The 27,917-nt window shown below is 48.0% G+C and overlaps 1 protein-coding gene across 1 annotated transcript in view; it reads left to right on the plus strand.

Annotated features, from left to right (window-relative positions):
- Nucleotides 1-20,827, plus strand: part of Srd5a1 (steroid 5 alpha-reductase 1) — a 37,357-nt gene extending 16,530 nt beyond the window's left edge. The window contains exons 2-5 of the mRNA XM_070042158.1: nt 4,262-4,428; nt 5,130-5,231; nt 10,824-10,974; nt 18,177-20,827. Coding sequence (XP_069898259.1) covers nt 4,262-4,428; nt 5,130-5,231; nt 10,824-10,974; nt 18,177-18,243 — 487 coding nt within the window. The 3' untranslated portion in view covers nt 18,244-20,827. The remainder of the gene's footprint in view (nt 1-4,261; nt 4,429-5,129; nt 5,232-10,823; nt 10,975-18,176) is intronic.
- Nucleotides 20,828-27,917: the final 7,090 nt, after the last annotated feature.

Genomic DNA, 27,917 nt, shown 5'->3' on the forward strand with positions numbered 1-27,917 from the left:
GTCCAGTGCATATAGGACATTAAACATATTGAAAACACTTTCTATATGGTGTTTGCAGGCGTGGAATACTTGATTTGTTAGAGTGGGAGGTGCAATGTGAGTTCAGAGGTATTTGACAGTTTTGGATTGGTCACATCTCTGGAGAGTTGGTGGTGTTTTCTGATTGGTCAAGTCTCCAGTTAGAGGATAGCTGGTGGTTTCTGATTGGCTGATGATGATTTGACCGTGCTGGTTTGGGTTTGCTTTCTGGTGACCCAAGTGCAGCAACAAGCCCAGGGACAGGCTTCTGTGTGACCCTGCCCTGTCCAGGGCTTAGGCTGCTGGTTTGGTTGGTAGAGAACCCGCATTGGCCCTGTGGTTTCCAGCAGCCCCAGAAGATATCTCAGTGCTGCACTGGAGAAGTTCAAACCTCTCCATCCTTCCATGGGGATACCCATTGTCCTGAATAATTCTGATGACCATGGGGTTCGTTTGTTTATCTGTGGGAGAGTTGTTTAGGGTTTTTTTTCTTCTGATTTTTATTATTTATTTTTTTGTAAGTCACCCTCCTTAGGACATTTGGTTTTTCTTAGATTCAGAAACCTCCCCTCAGAGCTGAGTGCTTCTTTGTCCCCGAGACTTTGCAATCAGCAGTTGTAGATCTTCAACCCAGGAAACCTATTAGAAACACTATTGGAAAGTATTGGACACATTTTTATGTGATGTCTATGCTTGCAAATGCAAACAGAACATTAATGCCACAGGTGATCCTGGCCATGGATGCCCCAGGGTCATCTGGCCCCTGGGTGCTGGTGGCTGAGCTCCACCATTTCACCTGCCCAGTGTTCTAGGCCCAGGACGGGTTGCAATTTCCCTAGGGAATAAAAATAACTTTGGGAGATGTGAGCCTTGGTTCTTCCCATGGAAAGGAGAGAATATAAAATAGTAAAGTTGTAACATTAACAGAGAACACAGTGTCAAATTGAATGTTATACTTCATCTCATTAGCTGGAAATAGAATCTTTTTGTAGCACCCTGAGAACTGCCGATTTTGTATCCTTTTGCTATATTCAGGACAGAAAATAGATTTGTGACACAGTAGCTGAATAAAACATTTGTTGGTCCAAGTGCTTCATAGTTTCTCTTAACGATACTATCTCTCAAGGGATTTGCAGATCAAGATTGGATGCTTTCCTTTCTCACAAGCCTAGCAGTAGCAGGTGTCTCCCTCTGCTCTATGGAAAAGTGACTGCGAATGAGGCAGTTTATGGAGAGCTTGTGAATACTGGTGCATCTAGCAGAGGAAGGCTGGACCACAGCACTGCACTGTGTGGGTCTCTGGATGTCTGTGTCCACCTTCCTTCCTGTCTGGAACAGTCCTACATTTACCACTACAGACTAGAGAAAACTCAGACAAAGATGGGCCCCAGAGCCTCTTGCCCTGCCTTCGTGCTGGAACTTCTCCAGCCTCCCTCAGAGCACAGGCTGAATCAGAAGTCTTGGTAGTGACAAGACCCACATGAGCCAAAGCTAGTCCCCAAAGCAGAAGCAGACTCCAGCTGCAGAGCCTGAGAAAAGCAGAGTAATGTGTCCAGAATCTCATACTGATTAAATCCAGACTGATGATCAGCAGAGTTTCTAGAAAGAACCAGACAGGCAGGCTGTAAGCTTTGTGCCAGAGTATTTATAATGAGAGAAAATAAGTTGGGTACAAAGTGACACTTGCCTGTAATCTCCTGTGCTTGTGAAGATCAGGAAGAGAAGCAGGAGAAGGGGGGATGTCAGGACAGGAAGAGCAGCAGGAGACGTGGGATATTAGGGATAGGAGAAGTAGAAAACACCATGAGCAGAGTGAGAGACGTATATAGTTGCCCACCAGTAGGTTCTGTTATCTAGAATTTTGCCTTGAGCGTAGGAGAAGTTGATGAAAATCTGCTGTACTTGCTTTGTGTTTCTTAGAACCCAAAGTATCCTCATATAGAAACAGCTTTTCCTCAGTTGCTTTGAAACCTTAGATATCCATTTCTCAAAACTCTGTGACAGATTTCTGTTAGATTTCTCTAGTTAGACATTTAGTGCCTATTCAAAATATTGTAATCTTCCTAATGTCTTCTTTTTGCCTCTTCCTTCTTAGTATCCCATGTTGAATGTAGGGTGGGTTTTGCCCAAATCTCACAGGACCTGGGATCAGTTGGTCCTCTGAGTATTCATGTCTCATGTCTGAATTCAAGTCATGTAGTGAAAATATGCAGAGAAAAATTATATTTGTACTGAATGGGGAAACTTGTTGTTGTTGGTTGTGGGACTTGAACTCTGGGCTTGGGCACCGTCCCTGCACTCTTCAGCTCAAGGCGTGCACTCTACTGCTTGAGCCACAGCGCCACTTCCAGTTTTCTAGTGGTTTTTATTGGAGATAAGAGTCTCACGGACTTTCCTGCCTGGGCTGGCTTTGAACTGAGATCCTCAGATCTCAGCCTTCTGAGTAGCTAGGATTACAGGCGTGAGCCACCAGTGCCCGGCTGAATGAGGAAACTTTTATCTGATCATACCCATAATAATAGCTCGCCTAGCATCTGCCAGGTCCTGGATTCTGTTCCAGAACCCGAAAATAACAAAACAAAACAAAAAATGTCATGGAGAATGGCCAGCATCGTATCACTGTCAGCCTGCTGTTACTTTGAAGCATAGGGCTGGTACTTAGACTGGGTGTGGTGGCTTGTGGCTGTAATCCTAGCTACTAATGAACTAGACATCAAGAGAAACTGGGCTCAAAACTAGCTCTAAAAAAAAGTTTACAAGATTACATCTCATCCAGTAAAATCCCAGATGTATATCGGGTGCCTGTCATCCCATTTAGGCAAGAAGCATAAATAAGTAGTTCAAGCCAACACTGAACATAAATGCAAGACCTTATAAATAATAATAATAATAAATAACAGAAACCAAAAGGGCTGGTGGCATGGCTCATGTGGTAGTATTAGAGCACCAAGTGCAACGCCCTAAGGTCAAACCTTGGTGCCATAACAGAAACAAAAACAAAAACAAACATTCTATTAGACCCATTTCTAGATGTTGTAAGCCTGGACTATTTCAAATCAAGGTGTCCTGCAGGAGTGTGTCCCGAAGGTTCCCTCGTGCCTGTTTTCTAGACTTTGTAAGTCAGGAGTGCTTCATAGACCAGGGGCGGAGCAGGGGTGTACCCCAGAGCTTCTTTCTTGTGTCTTTGCAGCTAATTCTCAGAGTCCAGTTCTGCCTTTTCTAAATTTTACGTCTAAATTCAGTTTATTTCCTAGACACGTCTGTCGGTCGAATGCTTCTTGGGTCAACTGGTTCACTGCGTCTTTCAAGGACTGTGTTTCATCAGTCTGTGGAATTTAGTGGAACAAAGTTGCTCGTTAGAGTTACTTTCTACCTTCTTCAGGCATTCCCTCTTTCACTATGTGACTATACATTGATATGTACATGAAAATTCAAGTGCAAAATAAGTTTTGCATCCTCTTTTTCTTACAAGTTTTAAATTTTGTGTTTTCTCTCTTTAAATGGTTGACCAGGCATACCTAAAGCAGGGCAGAAAAATGTACTCTTTGATGGACACTTAAACACAGTGCCACTCAGCCCTGTGGCCTGGGCCGGAGCTCCAGCCTCCACAGGTCTTCATTCTGTCCTTTGTGAAGTGTGGGTTACAGTCCTCCCGCCCAGGGTGGAGCTCCGGTAAAGGTGCTGGATGGATCTGGAGGGGTGGGAACACTATACTGATAATGGGTGACGTGACCATGTACCCCAAATCCTGTTGTGCAGACTGGAATGGGTTAATGGTTTCAGGACAGCCTGAAAAAGCCTCCAGTTTTCTCAGCAGACTTGGTGTATGTTTCACGTTCTGTACAATTACAGTCTTGGATCTGAATATGATGACTGCTGTCTATTATTAGAGCATGTTTCATTCTACATAAAAAATCCTGGCTTTTAGCATAGAGTAAATCAGTAAGAGTGTAAACTAAGGATGATACTTGTATCTGAAAGGAAGATTAGAGAGAGAGACAAAATTGGACACTAGTAATCCTACCCACTCAGGAGATCATAGGTCAAAGCCAGCCTGAGTAGAAAAGTCCAAGAACTCCATCTCCAAAATACCCCGCAAAATGCCAAGCTAGAAGTGTGACTTACTTGCCCCCAGCCAAGCAAACAAACCAAGCAACTACAAAGCCCTGAATCCAGACCTCTGTTCAGAGTGGGAATGTATTAAACACTTCTTTCCGTGTGTTTCTATGTCTTGTTTTCTAAGGACCTTGATTTTCCCATTACTCATCCGAGGAGGGAAGCCGACACTGCTGTTCTCCTATGTGTTGGCGTTCATCTTCTGTACCTATAATGGCTACTTGCAGAGCCGGTACCTCAGCCAGTACGCGGTATATCCTGAGCCCTGGGTGACCCACCCCTGGTTTCTAGCAGGTGAGTGTCTTCAGCCATGCGCTCTCTGCCTCTCACAGACTCTGACTGTCATGCCCAGCACGTTCTAGTTAGAAACCCCAAACCATCCAAGGGAGAGAGTAGCAGGGGTCCTGGACAGCCAGCACCAGCATCAGGCTGCTCTGCTGCAGGGGTCTCCTACACCAGGCACCTTCACACACACCGACTCAGAAGTAGGTCCTGTGCCTGCCCAGGTGGCAGTGAGTGCCACCAGCAGGAGTGGCCAGCTGGAATGGAAAGGCTGCCTTCACCCAGTGCACTTGGGCACCTGTCCACCATGTAATCGAAGAGCCCTTTGGCTTCCTGAACTGCCTTCTGTAACCTGAGAATGAGTAGGTATGGCTCACCCACCAGCAAGGCAGGTAAACTTCTGTGGAAAAGAAATAATACATTTCTGCAAAGTTGTGATTTTTTTAAAAAACCACACCAACGAAGGTAAATTGATATACATTCTCAGGTTCTAACTGTAACCTTGCAGAACACAGTGTTCTTCTGTCCATGGGATCTGAAGAGAAAGAACAGACTTCTGAGTTCTCTGGAGTGCATACTTTGGCCTCACCTTGGTCCTGGAGGGCAGGCCTGGTGCCCTCATTATCATCCTCTGAAAGATTGCACTGACTCTTTGGACCTAGCGTCTTAGACCTCATAGCTCATTATTCGTCATCATCTTTATTTGCCTTTAGGTTTTGTCTTGTGGTTATTGGGCATGGTGATAAACATCCACTCAGACCACATCCTGAGGAATCTCAGAAAACCAGGGGAGACTGGATATAAAATACCCAGGGGTACGTACTGAAAATGAGCACTGTCTGTGTTGCATTGCATTGTGCCAGGCTTTGTCAGTTCTCTCAAAGCACAGTACAGTAGTCATTAGTACAAGTGTTCAGGGTGAGTCAGTCTTGTAATTGTTTTCTCAGAATAGAGAAGAACCATTTCTGATGATGGGTAGTTATATATTAAGCACAAAGGCGAATCTGGGTTAGGACATAAATGTTGCACGAGGCACTGCTACTTCTGTTAACAATGTTGTGATAGAAGAAGGTCCTTCCCCCTAACAAGTACAGGAAAATGTTGGGCTGAGTTTTATTTAGGACTTCAGTGTACTATCAAGAAATGAAGTTATTCCTCAGGAGACAAACCATGAGTGAGTGCTAGATACCACCTTCCCTTGTAGAATGTGTGAGCAGTAGAACAAACACATGATGTCTCTTCATTTGGAAACCTCCGTGCAAAAACCACAGCAAAAACAAGTGAACAGAAGCCCTATAAACATCAAGTTATTTCATGTGTGGCTCAGATGGCCTGGAGTCCACAGAGCCATCTCAGAAGTCAGTCCTGCCCCGATGGAGGGGCCAGAAAAGAGGAGAGCCAAGGACTTCCAGATGGGCTGCTGATGGCCCATCCAGCCCTAGGAGGTGGAAGAGATGCCCCTCAGGTGCTGGGCCTGTGTGCAGACCTCAGCCTCCTGCAGCTGTCAAGGGAGCCTGATCTCTCGGCACTAGCAGAGTGAGCCATGGTACAATGGGGCAGGGCATGAACCCTGAGAGAAGAATGGAAGGATCCTGAAAGTTCCAGAAGCTATAGAAGTGGTGGAGTGAGGAATGCCACATCTGAGACTGAGTGCATGCCAGAAAAGGGAGGAGGGGGTCAGGAGTGGTGACAGGCCCAGGACCCTGTGTGCGGGAACCTCTGTGCTGGACAGCAGCCAGCAACAGCCAGACCTCCAGCCCTTTCCCTCCACTCTCTGCTGCCAGGGGCTGATCAGCCTCCTAATTTGACATGTTCAACCTGGTGAACAAGAAAGAACACATACAAACATACATAGAGAACATGCAAGCATACAGCGAGAAAGGACAGATTAGCAGCAAAACAAACATTCCTATCTGAGTACAAAGCAGACGAAAATGGGGATCCAACATCCAAACTAAAATGTGAATGGGGTGATCACAGCATTGATACTCAGCTGCAGAACACCAGCAAGAGCCTGCTGCCTGCTGCACCCAGGAAGACTGCGCCAGGGGCCTGGCCACAAACAGCCCCAGCCTGCAGTAAGGGATCCACCACCTCCCCAGGCAGCACCTCCTCATGATGGCCCCTGCTGGTGGTGTCCAGTCTGAGCAGATTGAACAGAGATGCATAGGCTGCATGGCTCCCAGACAGCAGGAGATGCCACTGTGGGGAAAAAAGGGGAACCTATAAAGCATAGGGAAGAAACTGTTTCCAAAATTCTTTTTTTTTTTTTTGTCAGTCATGAGGCTTGGACTCTAGGCCTGGGCACTGTCCCTCAGCTCTTCAGCTCAAAGCAAGTGCTCTACCACTTGAGCCACAGCATCACTTCCAGATTTTCTGTTTATGTGGTGCTGAGAAATTGAACCCAGGGCCTCATGCATGCAAGGCAAGCACTCTACCACTGAGCCACCTTCCCACCCCCTTTTCTTTTTCATTTTTTGTTTTTCTTTTTCTTTTCTTTTTTTTTTTTTTGCCAGTCCTGGGGCTTGACCTCTGCACCCGGGCACTGTCCCTGAGCTTCTTTTGCTCAAGGCTAGCACTCCACCACTTGAGCCATGGTTTCACATCTGGCTTTTTCTGTTTATGTGGAACTGAGGAATTGAACCCAGGGCTTCATGCATGCTAGGTGAGCATTCCATCACTAAGCTACATTCCCAGTCCTGTTTGCAAAATTCTTGATCAGTAATGCTTCAATAGCACATACACTCACATATACACAAAAACACCAGCCACCTCAGAAAGTGCATGAAAGACAGAAGAAACCTGAGACTTTTTTTAGTGATGGCTACATAGGCCTGGAAATCTATCTTGTATATTAAAGTGCTGAAGGAAAAATCTAAAAATGGGAACAGAACACATAAAAAAACAAAACGAAGCAATTTAAAGCTTTAGAGACATAAACCAGGACTCAAGGCTGCCTTTCAGAAAGGCATCGCATCACATACCATCAGACACTGACACGCAGGGAGCGAGTGGCCAGCCCAGAGGATCTGTAGATTCCATGAAGCCCAGATGGAGGGTGGAACCAGGACTTTTGCCTTTCCTTTTAAGCTTGCCCTTGATTTCAGAGATGCCAGAGAGCATTTGGGCCACATGCTCTGTGAGTGCTCTGCTGAGTTGGGTTTTGAGCTGAACTTCTGAAGATTTCCAGTCAATGTAGTCACATTTTTCTAATGTACAAGCATGCCATCTATGCCTGAGACTCTTGAAGAACCACTGCTCAGATCTCCATTCATGATGGAAGTGTTAGTACACAAGGCTAAAGGAATGCAGTTGCCAAAGGAATAGCTAAAAATCCTGGAGAGACAAAGATGGGCATGAGGTGTGCAACTGGCAGTATGTAGACATGCTGATACAACCTTCAGCCCTCAGGGTGTGGAAGTTGCATAAGGCAGAAGACATGTGCCAGGAGCTCTGGGTCACAACTCTGTTCACTATTTGGGGTATTGGGGGTTTTTTGTATAATTAAGATCATTATTTTTTATAAAAGGAGTATGGAAAGGACAAGAAAGCTGTTTAAAAGGAAATGCCTGCTGAAGTCTTGGGTGTCCTTAAGTCAAAGGAAAAGATTTATTTGATTGGAGTGGTAGAATTTCTTTTCTTTTTTCTCTTTCTTTCCTTTCCTCCCTCCCTTCCTCCTTTCTTCCCTCTCTCCTATCCTACTTCCCTTCCTTTCTGTGCCAATGCTGGGGCTTGAACTCAGAGCCTGGGCTCTCTTGTTTATCTTTTCCCCTCAAGGCTGTCTTAGCACTTAAGCCATACCTCTACTTTCAGCTTTTTAACTGGTTTATTGGAGATAAGAGTCTCAGACTTTTCTGCTTAGGCTGGCTTCAAACTTCTCAGATGTCAGTTTTCTGAGTATCTAGAATTACAGATGTGTGCAACCTGCCTTTGAATGTCTCTTTTTAGACACCATCTCTAGTTTTGGGGGGCAGAAGTAATGTACAGGGAGAATGACTGCTGGAAAGTATGCTGGCTCATCAGAAACCACCTCTGTTCCCTCTCCTACACATCACTGAGTGAGGCAGCCGAAGACCATGGAAATGGTCCTGGGTCCAATTGAGATATATGATAGGCCCAGGGAGATACCTACATGTGATGGTCCTGGTACCCTTGAGTAGGGGTTGGTGGTCAGAACTCTTATCTGTGGGATAAGAGTTCACCAAGTTCTGGCACTCATTTCCTGTTTCATTTTCAAACTAGCAAATGGTCATTGCTGGATTGGTGTACAGATGAGGCCTGGGGGTTAGGGAAGGTCCTGTCCACTGTGGATTGGTGATCAGATGAAGCATGGGAGTTACGGAGGGTCCTGACAGATGTGATGACAGTAGGGCTCATGAGGATGAAGCTGGGTTGTCACATTCACACAGCTAAGTTAAACTCAAGGATTGTTTTTACACCATTTCAATGTGCTTCATTCAGCGTACATTCTATAAATAATGAGCTTTATTGTGACATTTCCATGCATATGTATTACAGTCTGGTGATGTACCTGTGTGTTGTAATGGGTCTTTTAGGAGATTGTTGACTATGGCTTTTATTAGGTCATGACATGCTTACCACCCTCCCTATGTTTCCAACCAAACACTCTGCCCCCATACAGCTGAGGGGACAGGCCCAGGCAGTGGGGACAGAGGTGTCCCATCGCAGCCTCCATTGCCTCCTGTTCTGGGCTGTGTGCCTTAAGGAGACATGGCATTTGTACAGACAGTGCAGAGGCCTTCTTGAGATTCAGCGCCGGGATCCTGAGAGACAGATGATAATGATAATGAAATGTTTTGAGCCCTGGCAGCAATAGAAAAATAAAGACATGTACCTAGCCGGCCACTGGTGGCTCATGCCTGTAATCCTAGCTACTCAGGAGGCTGAGATCTGAGGATCACAGTTCAAAGCCAGCCTGGGCAGAAAAGTCCCTGTGAGATACTTTATCTCCAAGAAAACCACCAGAAAACTGAAAGTGGTGCTGTGGCTCATGTGGTAGAGTGCTAGCCTTGAGCTGAAGAGCTGAGGGACAGCACCCAGGCCCAGAGTTCAAGCCCCACAACAGACCCCAAAAAAAGAAGTGTACCTTTCTTAAACCCCATAGCCCAGGAAGTACTTGGCCTTCGGTGTTTGGGGGATATTCCTGAGGGCACAGGTAGCACACCTTTTATAAGAATGATACATTTATTATGCAATATATGTGATGTTTTTATAGCGTATCTGATTATAAGTTAACTTGTCAGTGAACACTGGCATTGTGTTTTGATTATGCATTACTTGAAGCTCATAGAAAAGAAAAGGACATGATAGGACTGCTCACCTCCTTCACATGATAAAAAGCAAAACAGCTTCTTATCCTTTCCCTCCCCTTTCCTTTTCTGTTTCTTGTGATTAGTCAACCACCTCACCTCTGGCCAGAGCCCTTGTGTGCTTGGGTTGCCGTGAGACTAGAGATAGAAGCTCTGCACACTGCAGGAGTTGGTCTTGAAACTGTGTTTATTATACCTTGAACAATGACCACTTTTATACCTTTAAGAGTGATCACTTTTATACCTTGAAGGATAGTCACTTTTATACTTTGAAGAGTGATCACTTTTATACACTGAAGGCTAATCAACTTTTATAACTTGAAGGATGATCACTTTTATACCTTGCAGGGTTATCACTTTTATACCTTGAAGGGTTATCACTTTTATACCTTAATGGGTGATCACTTTTATAACTTGCCAGTTCTCAGCTGGGCAGACCAAGGCGAGTTGGAACTCAAAGACCTCATGCTGACCATTGCTGTTCAGCCTCTGCATTTCTGATACCCATTCAAGATGCTCACCTGAAACCTGGACTGGCCCCTCACCCTCTCAGTGAGCCCTGTTCCCTGCCTAGGATCTCCTCCCTGTGCCCCACCCCAATCCTGTTCTGCCCCTCCCCCCTCCACACTTGTTTGTTACTCTGGAATTTATTGTTCTAGATAGGGAGTGGTCTGTCAGAGTACCTACAGCATTGATGAGCTTTGATTAGTGAACAAATGAATTCACATTTGAGAAAGGGCATTTTCTTTCCGGTTGGATTGTGTGACTAAGCTAAGTGATTGTTTCTGCTTGCTGGAGTTCCCCCATGCCTACTTAGTTATGTCCACCCAACCCATAACCAGCGAAGTGGCTCAAACTGCAGATGTGTGTATCTGATAAACAGATGGCATTGGCACAGCGCCCCCTGGGGTTGTGCTCTGAAGTCATAATGGGGTATATATGGCATTGATGAACATTTCCATTGTTTTTCCATAGTTGGATTTAGGTTTTCCAAGTAGATACTACTGTGTCTCAAGTCAGAATTAATTTGGGTGTTGCCTTATAATAAATGCACTGTCTTGCTCTATTTTTGTCTAGGAGGCTTGTTTGAATATGTCACTGCAGCCAATTATTTTGGGGAAGTCATAGAGTGGAGCGGCTTTGCACTGGCCAGCTGGTCTCTCCAAGGCGGGGTGTTTGCTCTCTTCACATTTTGTATTCTAATCACCAGAGCAAAACAGCATCACCAGTAAGTTGCAAAACTCTTAAACTTTATTCTTTGACTTTAGAATAACATTTTCCAGGGTTTTTAGTTTTGTTTTTGTCAGTCATGGGGCTTGAACTCAAGGCCTAGAATAGTCCCTGAACTTTCTGCTCAATGCTAGCACTTTACTACTTTGAGCCACAGCTCTATTTCTGGTTTTCTGGTGATTCATTGGAGATAAGTGTCTCACAGACTTTCCTGCTGGGCTGGCTTTGAACCATGATCCTCAGATCTCAGCCTTCTGAATAGGTAGGATTACAGGCATGAGCCACCAGCACCAGACTGTAAAATGTTGACGTTAATATTAACTTGATTTGCTGAATCCCAATGTATGTCTTGCTTTAGCAAAAGCCAAGTGATACATCATAGATTCCTCCCTGTATGGTGCCAGAAAGGGTACCCTCCATGCTGCTTTTCTCTACCACATCTCTGGCAGTGAGCGTGGGCTGCAGGAGGCTGTGGCCAAATTCACCACTGAGCAGGGGTTTGGGCTGTGTAGTGGGAACAGTAACTAAAACTGAGAGTACTGGAGCAGCCACAGCAAGGTTGTGAACACTGTGCACAGTGGATGCTGGGATGGGAGTGAATCCCAGAGTCACATTGGGCTCCTCCCTCTCTAGCATCATCCACACATGTCTTCCACACGTCACCACAGCTGTGGATGCTGTAAACATACAGAAATACATGAAGCCACTGCAGGAAACAGTCAGAGAGAAAGCTAAAAGGGGGACATGCTGATGTCATGATACAGAAATGTCTAGCAGTCAGAACACCCACACAGCTTCCTATACTGAGAGATTTCATGGATTACTGTTGATGGTGAGGGGAAAGACTGGGGCTGCCATGTCCAGGTGGCTACTCTTGGGAGGAGCTGTGCACAGTGTGGTAACTGCTGAGATTTGTAGGAGGAGCACCTGCATCTGTTGCCATTTTGCCAGTGAGCTTGATGTCTTCACACATACAGATGTTAGAAAGCTGAGCTCCTGGGAGAGATGGAGATGTACAAAGAAAGATGAGTATGGGCCTAGGACAAGGATGATGCAGAAAAGGACCTGTACTGTTGAGAGCGCATGGCTGGGAATTGTACAGCAGTTTCTGAATTGTCTCTCCCAGAAGGAAAGGCTAAAGTTCTAATCCCTGGTCCTGGTGCCTGGCCCTTACTCAAAGTGGGATTGTTCTCTCAAGTTAGCAACCAGCTAACTTGAGGTCATAGGGATGTAGAATGGGCTGGATCCAATATGACTGACAGCTTATAGAAAAGAGTAGCTCACTCCTGCAACCCTAGCTACTCAGGAGACAGAGATCTAAGGATCGTGGTTCAAAGCCAGCCTGGGCAGAAAAGTCCATAAGACTCTTCTCTCCAATTGACCAGCAAAAAGCTGCAAATAGAGGTATGGCTCATGTGGTAAAGGATCAGCCTTGAGCATAAAACCTAATGGGTAGCACTCAGGCCCTGAGTTCAAGCCCCTGTAAAGAGGAAAATGAAAGGTGCACATCCACAGAGAAGAAGGCCTTGGGAGACACAGAAATGGAGAAGGCAGAATCTAGAGAGGTACAGCCTCAAGCCAGAAATGCCTGGCAGGAGCCAGAGGAGATTCCCCAAGTCTTCAGGGGCGTGGCTCTGCTGTGCCTGTAAACAAGATCCATTGCAATTGTGTTCCCACACCCAATTCATGAAGCTTTCTCCAGATTTCTGCTGATTTCAATTGACTTCACCTTTAAAAGTAATACAGTGAGTTTGACTTTTGAAAACCTCTGATTTTTCCTTCGCCCAATGATTTTGTAGAAAATTTGGTTGAAATAATGCCTTGCTACTTTGAACTAAACATAGACAACCAAGTGTTCTAAAATGAACAGCGCCATGCTGGGTTGCATGCTGTGTCGGTGCTGAGAGCAAAGCCAGGTGTCGGGACTCCTGTATTCCAAGGTATCCAGATTCTCCCTCCAGCCTTGAGCCAGCCCCAGGCCTCTCCTGTACAAGGACCTGGTCCCTTCTGTGTCTGTCATCACCTTCAGGAAGATAATGGTCTTAACATTTGCTTGCAGTATTTGATATGGAAAAGCAAATAATGGCCTGTTTCTAGTAAAAGAGAAATAAAAAAACATAGGCTTTTTTAGTATTTGGATTCGAGGAAAACTGAATGAGAGCCCACAAATCTGTTGTAAAGCTATTTTCTCTAACAGAAACAGGGAACAGGAAAATCCCTTTCAATATTGGCATATGAAACATTCAGAAATAGAAATAAGTAATTTCATTTTCCAAGTGCAAGTCTTTGTTGATGAAAACTCAAAGATATATTTCCAAGATTCATGAGTTAAAAGGCTGTTTGTCATTCACTTACTATTTAAATTACTATGAATGTGAAACAGATTTGAAATCTTGAAGAATTTGGTTTTGTGGAAATATTTTCAGGAATGTTGGGAGTATATTCTGAGAACAAAATTAAAAACTTCTTTTTTTAGAGTTTCTTTTTTTCTCTTCTCTTTTCTCCTTTTTTTTTTTTGTTCTTTTTGTTTAAGATGAGGTTTCACAGTTACCTAGAATGGCCTCAAACTCACCATCCTCCTCCCTCAGCCTCCCCAGTAGCTAAGATTCTAGACATGAGCATTGCCCCTGGCTTGTCCTGGTTTTCATCCAGTAAACCCAACTAATTAAACAATCAAATAAGTTGATTATAAAGAGGACATCCCACGGAACCATTTCTAGACCTATATTTATTGTAATATCCTTAAAAACAATACTGCATGCCAATGGCATTTTTTTCCATAATCATTGGTGCTTAAATTCCTAAGTGGCTATTGGTAGTTAAGCTGGAGGCTGGAAAGACTGGAGCAGCTGTGAGGGCTGCTGAAACATGTTCTCTCAGAGAGCAGAATTCTGAGGCAGTGTGGCTGTCACCTGGAGCAGCCACACTTACCACTTGGAGCAGTGTGTGGTATGGCCGTGCAGCTCTGTGGGAAGTGGCAGACTGGCATAGCTGTGGGCATGCTCCCAGTGTGGGCTTGAACCAGGAAGCCAGCCACAGAAGTATAAATCTATGTAAAGCATGCATGTATATGTGTGTGCACACACGTGTGTGTGGAGTAATGCTCACCTATTAAGTTTAAGGTCATTTGAAAAATGAATTGGTGTAACTTCTAGACACTATAACTTGCCTGGGTTATGAGCATGGAGTATGTTTGTGGAATGCTTTAGGTTCCCAGCCCCTGTTCCTGATCTCTGATGGTTTATGACATGGAAAACACTGACTTGGTCTGGTCAGTGACCAATGAGGTCACAGATAAGCCCATGAGGAAGACAGGTCAGAGAACGTGGGAGTGCTGGGCTGTCTGGGAGTCATAAAGCAACAATGCCTTCAGGAATGGAAGCACAATCCCAGCATAGTCCAAATGTGAAGAGAAGCAGTGGAACACAAGCTCGGGCTTGTAGGTCATAAAACCTAGACAAAAATGAGTTACAGAGTCAGCCTTGTGCAGGCCACATAAGTGAGAACTTCCACTCTAGGAGAGAAAAAGAAGATAAAGCATGTTGTTTTCCCTTTCAAAATGGGTTCCTTTTGTTGTTGGTGGTAGTGGTGGTGGTCGTGGGTTGTGGGTCTTGAACTCTGGTCCTGGGTGCTGTCCCTTAGCTCTTCAGCTCAGGGCAAGCACTCTACCACTTGAGCCACAGTACAACTCCCAGTTTCTGGTGATTTATTGGAGATAAGAGTCTCACCGACTTTCCTGCCCAGGCTGGCTTTGAACCGAGATCCTCAGATATCAGCCTCCTGAGTAGCTAGGATGACAGGTGTGAGTCACCAACACCTGGCTAAAATGGATTCCTATTAATCTTAAAACATAACTTTTAGAGGTGATGCCGATCAAGATGTATTGCACACATAAGTTGTGTTGAGTTGAAGCCCTTTTAAGATTTTAAAGATAAAAACATACACATGCACATATATATGTATTGTGTGTGTGTCTGTGTATGTGTGTGTGTGTGTGTGTTTTCTAGGCTTGAATTCAGTGCCTGCACACTGTTACTGAGTTTTTATTCTCAGGGCCAGCACTCTACCCCTTGAGCCACACCTCCATTTTGGCTATTTGGGGTAGTTAAAGATAAGACTCTATGGACTTTCCCATCCCTGATGGCTGTGATCCTCAGATCTCAGCCTCCTGAATAACTAGGATTACAGGTATGAGCCACTAGTGGCTGGCTTTGTTTTTTAATTTTTATTCTTTATTGTCATCATAAAGGTGATGTATAGAGGGGTTACAGTTATTGGTTATTTTTTAAACAAATACTAGAAGGCTTTATTGACTTGAGAAACATATAGGTTAAATATAGTTATATAATTTTTATTAATAAATATTTTATTGTAAAGATACTGCACAGAGGGGTTACGGTTACATGAGTAAGGTAATGAGTACATTTCCTATCGAGCATTGTTACTCCCCACTTTGTTTTTCCACTACCATCCCTTCCCTCCCCACCTCCCTAAATCCTCCCTCGCCCTCCCAAGTTGTAAAGTTTGTTTTCAACATAGTGTCTTGTAAATCTCATTGTTACAGTGGGTCAGCCAATGAAATGAACCCCAAGATAGGGATAAAGAGGTTTTATCTGTCTTCTGTTGTTTTTAATATATTTATAATGTGCCACATGATATTTATATTTTTGTTTCTTTTGTGTGTTCTTCCCCCATAGTATAACCCCTGTTGTCACTGTATTTGATTCTGATGTCATGCATCTTGTATATACATTTTTCTAATTTAGGGAGGGGGAGGGTTATTTTTCTTTTTAAGGTGACTTTTCAGAGCCGAAGATCAAACTCCATATCTTGCACGGGCAAGGCAATCTCTGAGTCCCTGAACCCCAGCCCCAGACCTTAAAACACCAGTCACTGGGGTGGATGTGCAATTGTAGCAACCCCACAAGAAAATTTTGATGACTTAACAAATTCCATTTCATTCGTATACAATGGTGGCTGTGAAATTCAACCCACTGGGTGAACCATGCCTTTCCCAGAGAGCCCAGCTGCTCTCTAGAGCTGCGTGAGAAAAGTTCCAGGGGACCCCACGCGATGCCGGCCATGCAGCTTCCCATGTGCTCTGTCTTGGCTGACCCCACTGTCTGCTGGGCTCTGCCTCTACTCTTCCAGGGCTATAGTTTCATTTTCCATGGGCAGCTAGCTCATCGGAGAGAGACACCGACCTACCCCTGCAGGTGCCTGCCCGGCTGCCTGTGCGCAGCTCTTAGCAAGGTGCTGTGCTGACTGGCTGGGCGTCCCGCAGGGCTGCAGCAACTTTCAGTACCTGCCCATTAAACATGATCACGGCACACGTCCTCCTACCCAGCCCCGCGACTGACCTCACTGTCCCTGGGCCACCCTCACCTGGCCCGTCATGCCCGACCCAGGGGCCCTCGCTTCTTGGGGAGGAAGGGGTGGGATTTTTCCTGGGTCTTAGTGCTACACAGACCAGCAGAAGGAAAGAAGAATGGTTCTAAGAGTCTGCCGTGACGTAGTTCTGTGCGTGTGGGTTGCAGTGCTAAACCCATCCAGTATCGGCAGGATTTTAGAGCTGCTTCTTCTGTTTGTGGTCCTCATGTGTTTCTTCCCCATGAACAAGCAGCTGCTTGTTTTCTGTTGTGGTTTTTAGTCTCATAGCTGTCATTCGTGGCCTATGGACACTCCTTATTTGTTTTATTTTATTCTCTTTTGAGCTGGGGATCTGATCATGGGACTGCACTGAGCACTTCCGTGTCTGACCTCAGAGTACTTTTGGTATTTATCTCACCAACTTAGTTGCCAGCCTTTTCAACTGGCAGATTGAACTCCAGATTGAATGTACCATCTTTTTTTTTTGTCGTCAGTTATGGGGCTTGAACTCTGGACCTGGGCACTGTCCCTGCGCTCTTCAGCTCAAGACAAGTGCTATACTACTTGAGCCACAGCACCGCTTCTGGTTTTCTGGTGGTTTATTGGAGATAAGAGTCTCATGGATAAGCTGAGTGCCAGTGGCTCACGCCTGTAATCCTAGCTACTCAGGAGGCTGAGATCTGAGGATCACAGTTCCAAGCCAGCCCAGGCAGGAAAGTCCATGAGACTCTTATCTCCAATAAACCACTAGAAAACCAGAAGTGGCACAGTGGCTTAAGTGGTAGAGCACTTTCCTTGAGCTGAAGAGTGCAGGGACAGCGCCCAGGCCCAGAGTTCAAGCCCCATCACTGACCCAAAAAAAAAAAATCTCATGGACTGCTGCCCAGACTGGCTTTGAACTGCGATCCTCAGATCTCAGCCTCCTGAATAGCTGGGATGACAGGCGTGAGCCACTGGCACCAACCTGAATGTAAGCATCTTTATTAATATAATTCATCAAAATTGAAAATTTTGTCCATTTTGAGCTAAGGGTTGAATTCTGGGTGGCACCAGATTACACTGAGCCGGTCCTTAGGGGTGCCCATGAGCCTGGTACCCCGCCGGCCATCCTCCCGATGACAGCTGAGCTTCTCCATGGGGCTTGGTGAGGACTTGCAGGGTCATCAGAAGGCATTCAAGACACATCTGCCCATCTCATTCGGCCCCATCTTCATCCTGTACTTCCAGAGGAGGGCCTGGCCTGTGCTGACCGATGATTTTTATCATGTCAGCAACGTCCCTTCCCAGTGGAAAGCGAATCACCGGATTGCCCCTTTTCTGTTTCATTTTAGGTGTGTGGAGTTATTCATGATACAAATGAAACTAACGCCCGCATGAAATGTCAAAGCCCTTAATACTGCACTTAAAAACCTAAAAGGCCAGGTGCAGTGGCGCAAGCCTGTAGGACAAGATCCATGGGGCTGTGGTGGTTCGAGGCCAGCATAAAAGTTTGTGAGACTCCCATCTCAACCAGTGGCCAGACGTGGTGGTGCATGCCTGTTGTCTCAGCTATGGGGGGCCTAGAGGGCTGGGGTGGCGGCTGGCTTGCTCCCGTCACCCAGCAACACGGAGGAAGTGCTGCTACGTATATCCCAGACATAAAGCGAACCGGACCTAGAAGACAAGCAGCGCCAAGAGGGACTTGAGAAATGACTCAGGCGGCTGCCCGGCAAGGGCAGGGCCCTGAGTCCAATCGCAGCACCACAAGAACACAAACACCTCCTCATCACCTTATAATGGAAAATACATTAGGTAAACGTGTGCCTTACTGAGTTTCTTTTCTTATTTCAGGTGGTACCTGGAGAAGTTTGAAGATTACCCGAAGTCTAGAAAAATCATGATTCCCTTTCTGTATTAGGTTGGCTGTGGGCAAGATGGCCTTCAGCTGGGAGCTGTGCGGGGCAGCCCCCCACTTCCCTCACCCCCTTCTCTGCCCCCCACTTCCCTCTCCCCCTTCCCTGCTGTTTTCAGGACTCCCTGCTGCAGGGTGGTTTCTTCCTAGTAAATTTACAAGCCACTTAGTTAGAGGCTAATCAGACTGCACTTCAGGTGGAGGATGCCCGCCAGGTCAGGCAGGCTTCTCCAGCTCTCTAGGTTAAAACTCACCTCTGAGCTGTGACGGCTGGCTCTGTAGGACTGGGATCTATGGCGGAAGGACACATTCCACGTCCACTGTCCTGAGGCAGTCCTGTCTGCAAGGTCAATGGCAGCACACCCCTCCCCCAGGACTCCCTAGAGGCCCTGCCTGGCCCGGGCTGGCCCCAGCCGGCCCCAGCTGTCTTGTTCTATACCTGCTATGCTGGGTGAACTTGCTGATACGGAAGGGAGCTGCTGCTCATGGGGGCTGGGCGAAGGTGTCTAGCTGTTGCCTCTCCCAGCTTTTGCCCAGCCCAGCTTGCTAGATGAGCTGCAGGACAGAGAGGGGCCACTGACTGCCTCTAAAGAACAGGGGCCCTATCCCTTTCCACCCCAAGATTTTTGAGATTAGATAGCTGGAGGCGGGGCAGATGGAGAGGGGAGGAGCAGGAGCGCACGCCCGCGGTGGTGCTTTCCTTTGTGAGCTGTGAGGTTTTCTCAAGGCTTTTCTTATTTCTCTTAATCTAAGCTGCTTTGCATTGTGAGGATTTCCTGGTTCTCAGTTTTTAAATTCCTACTTTTTCTTTACTTTTATTCTTCTGACCTTGGTTATTCCTTTTTGTTTATCACTGCTTGAAAAGAAAGCTGAATTCGTTTGTTCTTAGCAAGTACGAGTTCAGGTGTAAGGCCAGGTGTTCCTTAACTTTAATAATGAGCTTATAATTATCTGAATTATCTCTTAGGCTTTCTTTGAGCTAGAGATTTTGAGGAAAATAATTTATCTTTAAGATGATGTTTTCTACTTTTCACCCACTTGGAAGATCTTATTGAAAGGTTTTATTGTTCTACTTCTGATGTGTGGATAGAGATTATTTTCTAAGAATTTTCTTTCCTGTGGATTTTAAGTTTTCTCAAAATCCTAGAGAATGGTCATCTTGGACAAGTATGGTGGGTCATGCCTGTAACCCCAGCTACTTGGGAGGCAGAATAGGAATCTATCGTGAGCTGAAGCCAGCTGGGGTGACTCAAAAACCAAACTGGAGTGGACCAGTTATGAGGGAGGCTGAGGGAGGAGGATCACAATCTGAGGCTAATCCTGGTCTCAGGCAAGAAAATGAGAACCCCTAAAACACAAAAACCAAAGGCCTAAGAGTATGTGGCTCAAGTAGCAGAGCAGTTCAGTATAATTCCTCAGTTCACTTCTCAGTACCACAAAACAAAGAAGAAAAAGGAAGAGGGAACACGTTTTATAACCTTAACAAGACCACTCTTTGTGTGTGTGTGTGTGTGTGTGTGTGCGCGCACGCGCGACAGTCCTAGGGCTCTATCCCTGAGCCTCTTTGTATTCGAGGCTAGTGCTCTACAACTTGAGCCACAGTGCCACTTCCAGCTTTTTTGTGTGTGTAGTTTATTGGAAATAAGAGTCTTACAGACTTTCCTGCCTGGGCAGGCTCTGAACTATGATCCTCAGAGCTCAACCTCCTGAGTAGCTGGGATTACAGGTGTGAGTAGTAGAATCCTCTTCTGTTAAGTTCCTTATCTGCCTTCCTCCTCCCCTTTTACCTTATTGGAACCAGTTTCACTATTCTGGTCTCATACATGTGTATAAAGTACTTGATCATTTTCATCCCTCTTTGCCCTCTCCTACCCCCCACCCCCACCCCCACACACCTTACACAGCTGTCATTCAGGCTTTAAGAGTCTACTTCCCACTTGACAACATGCCATGTTTGTCTTTTTCAATCTGGGGTACTTTACTGAATACGATGATCTCCAGTTCCACCTATGTTTCCTTCAAGCAAATCAATGTCATTCTTCCTTGTGTACATGATCCACATTTTCTTTATTCATTTACCAGTTGATAGGCACCTGGGATGATGCCTCAGTTTGGCTATTGGGAATAATGCTGCAATAAACATAGCTGTTATTTTAAAATTCTGTGCAGTGTTACTTTTCTTTTGTATGTAATTTTTATTGTATTTCTAAGAGTTCTTGCCTCGTTTGATGCTGTTACTTGTAAAACTTCACGCCTTATCATTGGTACTAGCTCTCAAAATCATTTTCCTGTTGGCTAATTTGAATTTTACTTCGATGAGAATATTGGCATACTGCTTATTTTTGGTTTGTATTTTGAGACCATGTCTCAAAAGGTGCTTGTCAGAGGCAGCCCTGCAACTCGATATGCAGTCCAAGCTGACCTCTGGCCACTGAACCTCCTGCTGAGATTACCAGCATTGGTACCACACCCAGCTGCAGTTTTATTTTTGTCCGTCTGACAATCATTTTCTGTTTCTTTGCCTTTGAATATTTTAATGACATTTATTCTGGTTGTCTTTAACAACATAATAAATAGATTTTTCAATTTAGTGAGTTGGTGTGAATTATTTTTCTAATCGTTATTGTGAATTTGGGTTTTTTCTTTGTTGGGTTGGTTTGGGGTTTATCTGGCGGGGAGGCACAGTCTTGCTATGTAGTCCAGGATGGCCTTGAACTCAAGATCTCCAGAGTGATGGAATTACAGGGGTGTGTGTGTGTGTGTGTGTGTGTGTGTGTGTGTGTGTGTGTGTGTGTGTGTGTGTGTGTGTGTGTGTGTGACTTCACTTGGCTGTGAAATGTTCTTTATCCTTTTGGTTATTTTTGAAACTTCTTTCCTTTACTATCTCAAGTGATTTGAGAAGGAAACTTGTGCTCTAAAAGTAAAACTTCCTGAAACTGGAGCCTGTGGTTTTAGGTGTGCCACTGAAAGCAGGTAGCTCGTGTTGGACTTGCCGTATGTGTCCAGTGACCACGTGTTCCCACTACGCTCCTTCCCAGTCCCTGCGGAAGGTACGGAAAGGGAGCTAGGCAGAGGATGAGAGTGGGGCCCTTGCAGGTGAGCCTTGGTGGGGCGGTGTCGGGCCATGGAGCAGGGCCGGGAGCCAGCAGGCCCTGACTAGGAGACAGGGTGCACTGAGCCTCTCAGCACGACAACTGCGTGTTCACTGGTGCACAGAGCAGGAGACGGTGCTTCTCATTCCTGCCCCCTGCAGGGGCTCAGAGAACCACAGACCTGTGGTGGTCTAACTTGCAGGGAAAAGCCAGAAGAGGAATATGGGCATCTTTCTTAAAAAGCAGCAAGATCTCAGGACAAGACAGACACCTGCATATCGACTTTGGGGAGTTCTGTGGCTCAAAAGCAGGGCTGCTTGGGATTTGCCTGGTGGCCCAGAATTGAGGGAGCTACTCCTTTTGAACAGTCCCTTTCCGAAAGCCTGAACTGAGACCAAGAATCACTGGATCCCTCAACATCCAGAAGAAAATGAACGCCTCTGGGGGAAGCTGCACTCTAAGATGAGATGGAGTTGGTTTTTGCTCTTTATTTAATTTGGCTCCACGGGGTTGGAGTGCTGACAGCTGATTCCCATGTCCCGAGCAGTGGGTGAAGCGGGAATACTCAGCACACAGAGACATGGGGCAGGGCGGCCACGTCTCTCTACAACTCTATCCAATGAAGATTTGCTATCTGTGATAGCCAAAGAACACTGAAAGTTCAAAAAATAGTAGATTTAATAGCCAAAAGACCTGAGTAGACACTTCATCAGAGTCCTCCCTCCCAAGTGGCAAATGAGCACACACCAGGATACTTCGTGTCTTTTAGTTGTCCAAGAAATACCCAACTAAGCCAGGAGCCACCAGTTCACACCAGGCAGCCCTTCACAAAACTCTGGGTGCTGTTTTAAAACCTACCAAAACTTGTCCTGCCAAATAGTCAACTGAGACCCAATAAAAAGGTACAGAGTTTATTTAAGCAACCAGCAGTTCCCGAGTTGGGCAGTGCTGGACCAGAAGTGCGGCTCAGGCAGTCCACAGAGGGGGAAAGGTGGCTGGACACAAAAGCAAGGCAGATGGGTGTGTCATGTCATGGCTGCCTTGCGCAGACACCCCATTGGGAAGTCCCTGCTGTGGGAGCCCGCGTAGATGAAAGAAATCAAGTGGCATTCCACTGATGTGTGCAGATAGAGCTAGGCTGAGGTCACCTGGACTTAGCTGGCTTGTGTGCCCAGGGTTCTCCGATTCTAGATGTCAACAGAAGAGCCTACTGCCCACTGCACCCATGGAGAAACTGCACACTCAGATGCTGGAACTTCACACTGCACTGCAGGTGCTGGCACCGTTTTCCCCAGACCACCACCCAACTTCCACTAAAGACAACGCACATTTCACTTGGGCTCTTGAGTTGAGCTTTTGGAGACACTGAGAGGATCACCATCTCATCGACCTTGCTTTGTGAACACTGTTTGCTTTTGGGAGACAGAGTTTCACAACACGAAGGGCAGGGGAGCTCTTAGCAGGTCATGTGATTGTGACACAACTGATGTGAACAGGCACGGAACAAGGTGTTTTTGAAATGCCCTTTGGGGTTTTATTTGTTTGGTTGTTTAGACCACAAACTATGTGCAAGGAAAGCAAGCTTGCGGTAGTCTCCATTTTCCAAACAATACTCAGGCAAAACTTCCTTCTTGCCACTATTACAATAAATTCACTCATAATAGCCTAAAACCCCTAGAAGTACTGGCTTGCTCAAAACCATGGTCCTCCAGAAAAACCTCATACCTGGTTGGCAAAACAAAACAAAAAACAAACAACAAACACCCTGGTAACTGGGAATACAACGTTTACTCAATAAAATATGATAAATGTGGGTTGTCCCTCTTATCCATGCTTTTGCTTTTCCAGAGTTTCAGTGAACCACCATCCACTGTGGCAATTCCAAAGACGATTCACAAGTCGGAGGTTGTGTGTGAGGAAATGTCTCTCCCTCCTCGGACATGGGTTTCCCCTTTGTCCGGCAGTCTTGTCTTGTAAGCTACCCACCACGTGTCATCTGGCAGTCCCCCGCCCCGTTCATCAGCTCAGTCGTAGTGGTATGGCCTCAGTGCCATGTTCAGATATCCCCTATTTTACTTAATCATGTCCCCAGACACAAGATGATGCTGGCAATTGTCTTACCACTATTGTCAGAACTGACCAGCTATTCTACTATGTCTAGAGACGTAGCGAGTCACGCGGGCTCTGTGGGGTTTAGTTCTCCCATGGTTTCAGGCAACCTCAAGTACCCCGCGTTGTTAAGGAGCGGCTGTTTAAAAAAAAAAAAAGATCTTCAAGGATGTATGCCTTCCCATCATCACAGCAGAAGACAGTTGAGCAATTTTCTATTTCAGATTTCCTCACAAAATTGCCACCTGACACCCAAGAACAAAGTCTGCAGGAATAAAAATCACCACGGTCTCAGGCTAAGCAGCAGGTTCGTCTTTAGCAAACACAGGTGGCTGGAGTCAGCAAATCAAACTGTTTGGGTATGAACTGGTTGTATGCTAAGTATGTACGTGGACTTTGTGATTCATTCATACAGGAAATAAATGGCCGTCATGAGACTTCAATCGGTGTTCAAAGGTTTATTCCTTCCATTTTTGGCAGCAAATCCTTCTCTGTTTAGAAGCTCTAGCATTTTCCATGGTGACACCAGAATAGTGTGCTCATGGTGTTGCAAGTGGCACATGCTCCACCCGGGCCGGCTGGCTCTTCGGGAGCCTGGGCCAGGGTTCCATGCTGCGGATTCTCTATGAGCAGGGGAGTGCTCAGGAAGCTGCCATGGTTCATGCTGTATTTCTGCTGGGTGGCACTTCCTCAGCTCCAGTTGGCGGGAGACCAGCAGCATGTTGACACACAGCATGGCAGACCTGGTAGAGCATGTTGTAAGACCTGCTAGGGAGCCCAGGACCCGGCCAGGGCTCAGAACACCTTTGCTCAATAATCACAGTACAAGCCCCGGCTTCTCACTCACAACCAGAAAACAAGATGAGAAGGGAGCTCTGTGCTTCAGGGAAACTCTTCCAGAGAGAGAGCCTGGGGTTTGGACCTGGGGAAGAAGCCTGCAATGTGTGCACGCGGGCAGGAGAGGCTGGATGAGCAAGCACTTGGCTCCTAGCGTCTCCGGCAAGGGCTGTTCATGTCCACATGCCTAATGCAGTTGGCCTGTGTGCTATCAGATCCGGAACACTGCTGTAACCGTCTCACTGGGAGGGATGAGTGGGTGCCCAAGGCAGCCCATGGAGGTTCCCTTCAGGAGGTAAAAGCAACTTCCAACAACCGAAGCCCCCCCCCAGGTCAGTTTGGGGTGCTGCTCTCAGAGACCACCACGTGGGCTACACTTTGTCCCCAGCCTTCCAGACCTGCGTCTACTGTCCTCGGCAGGAAGACCACAGACAGCAGCCGCCCTGGCCACAACTCAAATCCAAGGGGATCGTTTCTTGTTCCGCCTGTCTCCTCCTCGAAGTCGGCCGGGGGCCACCTGCTTCCCATATCCCGTGAGCGCTGGCAGCACATGGAGCAGCTGTGAGTTCCAAACAGCCCCTGCCCAGAGATGGTGACAGCAAGGGATCATTAGGGAGCTGGGGGGGGCGGGGGGGGGGGCGCGAGGAAACAGGGCGGGCAGAGCAGACAGCGCTCTTCGCCGGCGTCCGGTTCAGCTACGTCCACTAGAGGCCGCTGCTGCAAGCCCGCCCTGTGCCCCGCGCAGGTGTGGTCTGTGCGTGCCTGAGCTCTCCACGCCACCCAGCCCCACGGACAGCATGCAGTCCTCCTCGGAGTCCTCCAGAAGCTTCCATCCTCCGCGGGTCCAGGCCTAGAGTCCCCCGACTTCAGGGCCCCGCAGGCTGGATCGTGTGTCAGCTCTCTGTTACTGTAATCCATCACCAGCCGACACAGAGACAAGTGGTTTGGGCTGACTGTTTCGGAGGGGAGGAGACCCACTGCCTCTGGGACCCCGTGAGGGTGGGGCAGAGGTGGAACACACCGAAGTGGGAACTCATGACACGGAAAATCCCATTTGCCTTCAGGATGCAAAGGCCCCGGGGGGAGGGGCTGGGACCCCGCTTCCAGGGCTCACCTCAGCCAGAGGTCCCCCTGTAAAACTCTCCGCAGTGCCAGGCTGCGGACCAAGCCTTCCAAACACCTGTAGCTCACTCCACGCTGCTCGCTGCACCTGTGGCTCCTACCCCGCCTCCTAGAAGCCTGGGGGGGGGAGGGGGCTCCCTTTGACCCAACTCCCCACAGGCCAGCTCCCATCCCGGCCCCAAGATCTGCAGTCCAGCTGGAAGCCAGAGGAAGGATTTGCCTCTAAGGCTCCCTGAACTCGAGCCCTCCCAAAATTCACCTTCCAAAAGCAATGAAATCCAGTCATTTTGAAAGCCTCACATTTTAGAACAATGGAGAAGAAGGGAGAAGACATACATCGATATCACGCAAATAAAAAGGTGAATTTAGAGAAGATAACCTCGCACCTTGATTTCCCCTCGACGGCTAGCTGGATTGATTTGAAGGACCCAGCGGAGCGGCCTAACCCAGAACCTTTATCTGAAATCATCAAGGCCACCAAGACAACAATGCAAGTACCAGAATGTCCAGCCAACCACTGTCAGTTCCAAACCCAGGTGTGGATGAGGTGCTGGCACCTTCTCCTACAGCCTTTAGATCATTTCAAAGCCCAGTGTGTCTGAAGGAAGTCAGTGAAACTGCAAGGTCAGCAAAATCGTTCTTCCGAATGTCTAGAACCTTCTCCACAGTGGTGAAATCTAGTTAATACTATCCATCAACCACAACCAGCTTAAAAAACTATGGCAAGCAGACCACTTTCTCAGCTATTTTTAAAATGACATTCCTCACTTTTTTTCTGTAGAGTCGTATTTCTATTAATGCTGACTAATGGGATTGAAGGGTAATATTTTAGAATTCTCAGCCTTCATTGATAAAAAACCTCATCTGTTGAATACAATATAGATGAAATCATATTATTACTTCTTCAATTCCTGATTCTCTTAGAGCCATCATTTTTTGCATCAAATGCACACATTTATATCTTAAAGGGGAAATATAAATACTCCTTAGCATTTAGTAGTCTGTCTGTATATCTGTTGGCAAAAAGAGCAGTTGTCTGCCAATCCAGCAGAATAGAAGAAGCTAGCTCCGTTCTCCTGAATTCTAGAAGAGCATTCTGTTTCTCTGTTCCATATTAAAAGACGAGGGAAGGAGTCAGATGAGGCACAGCAAGGCTGGAATGGCTGCACTGGGAGGAGGGCAGGAGGAGGGCTGCAGGGCCAGGGGGAGGGCAGGAGGAGGGCTGCAGGGCCGGGGAAGGGCAGGAGGAGGGCTGCAGGGCCGGGGAAGGGCAGGAGGAGGGCTGCAGGGCTGAGGGGAGGGCAGGAGGAGGGCTGCAGGGCTGAGGGGAGGGCAGGAGAAGGGCTGAGGGGAGGGCAGGGGGAGGGCTGCAGGGCCAGGGGGAGGGCAGGAGGAGGGCTGCAGGGCTGAGGGGAGGGCAGGAGAAGGGCTGAGGGGAGGGCAGGGGGAGGGCTGCAGGGCCAGGGGGAGGGCAGGAGGAGGGCTGCAGGGCCGGGGGGAGGGCAGGAGGAGGGCTGCAGGGCTGAGGGGAGGGCAGGAGGAGGGCTGCAGGGCTGAGGGGAGGGCAGGAGGAGGGCTGCAGGGCCGGGGGGAGGGCAGGAGGAGGGCTGCAGGGCCGGGGGGAGGGCAGGAGAAGGGCTGCAGGGCCGGGGGAGGGCAGGAGGAGGGCTGCAGGGCCAGGGGGAGGGCAGGAGGAGGGCTGCAGGGCTGAGGGGAGGGCAGGAGAAGGGCTGAGGGGAGGGCAGGGGGAGGGCTGCAGGGCCGGGGGGAGGGCAGGAGGAGGACTGCAGGGCCAGGGGGAGGGCAGGAGGAGGGCTGCAGGGCCGGGGGGAGGGCAGGAGAAGGGCTGCAGGGCCGGGGGAGGGCAGGAGGAGGGCTGCAGGGCCAGGGGGAGGGCAGGAGGAGGGCTGCAGGGCCGGGGGGAGGGCAGGAGAAGGGCTGCAGGGCCGGGGGGAGGGCGGGAGGAGGGCTGCAGGGCCGGGGGGAGGGCAGGAGGAGGGCTGCAGGGCCGGGGGGAGGGCAGGAGGAGGGCTGCAGGGCCGGGGGGAGGGCAGGAGGAGGGCTGCAGGGCTGAGGGGAGGGCAGGAGGAGGGCTGCAGGGCTGAGGGGAGGGCAGGAGAAGGGCTGAGGGGAGGGCAGGGGGAGGGCTGCAGGGCCAGGGGGAGGGCAGGAGGAGGGCTGCAGGGCCGGGGGGAGGGCAGGAGGAGGGCTGCAGGGCCGGGGGGAGGGCAGGAGGAGGGCTGCAGGGCTGAGGGGAGGGCAGGAGGAGGGCTGCAGGGCTGAGGGGAGGGCAGGAGAAGGGCTGAGGGGAGGGCAGGGGGAGGGCTGCAGGGCCAGGGGGAGGGCAGGAGGAGGGCTGCAGGGCCGGGGGAGGGCAGGAGGAGGGCTGCAGGGCTGAGGGGAGGGCAGGAGAAGGGCTGAGGGGAGGGCAGGAGGAGGACTGCAGGGCCGGGGGGAGGGCAGGAGGAGGGCTGCAGGGCCAGGGGGAGGGCAGGAGGAGGGCTGCAGGGCCGGGGGAGG

This window comes from Dipodomys merriami, unplaced genomic scaffold, assembly GCF_024711535.1.
Source record: "Dipodomys merriami isolate MVZ:Mamm:240054 unplaced genomic scaffold, mDipMer1.0.p SCAF_32, whole genome shotgun sequence".
In the NCBI taxonomy this organism is placed as follows: domain Eukaryota; kingdom Metazoa; phylum Chordata; class Mammalia; order Rodentia; family Heteromyidae; genus Dipodomys; species Dipodomys merriami.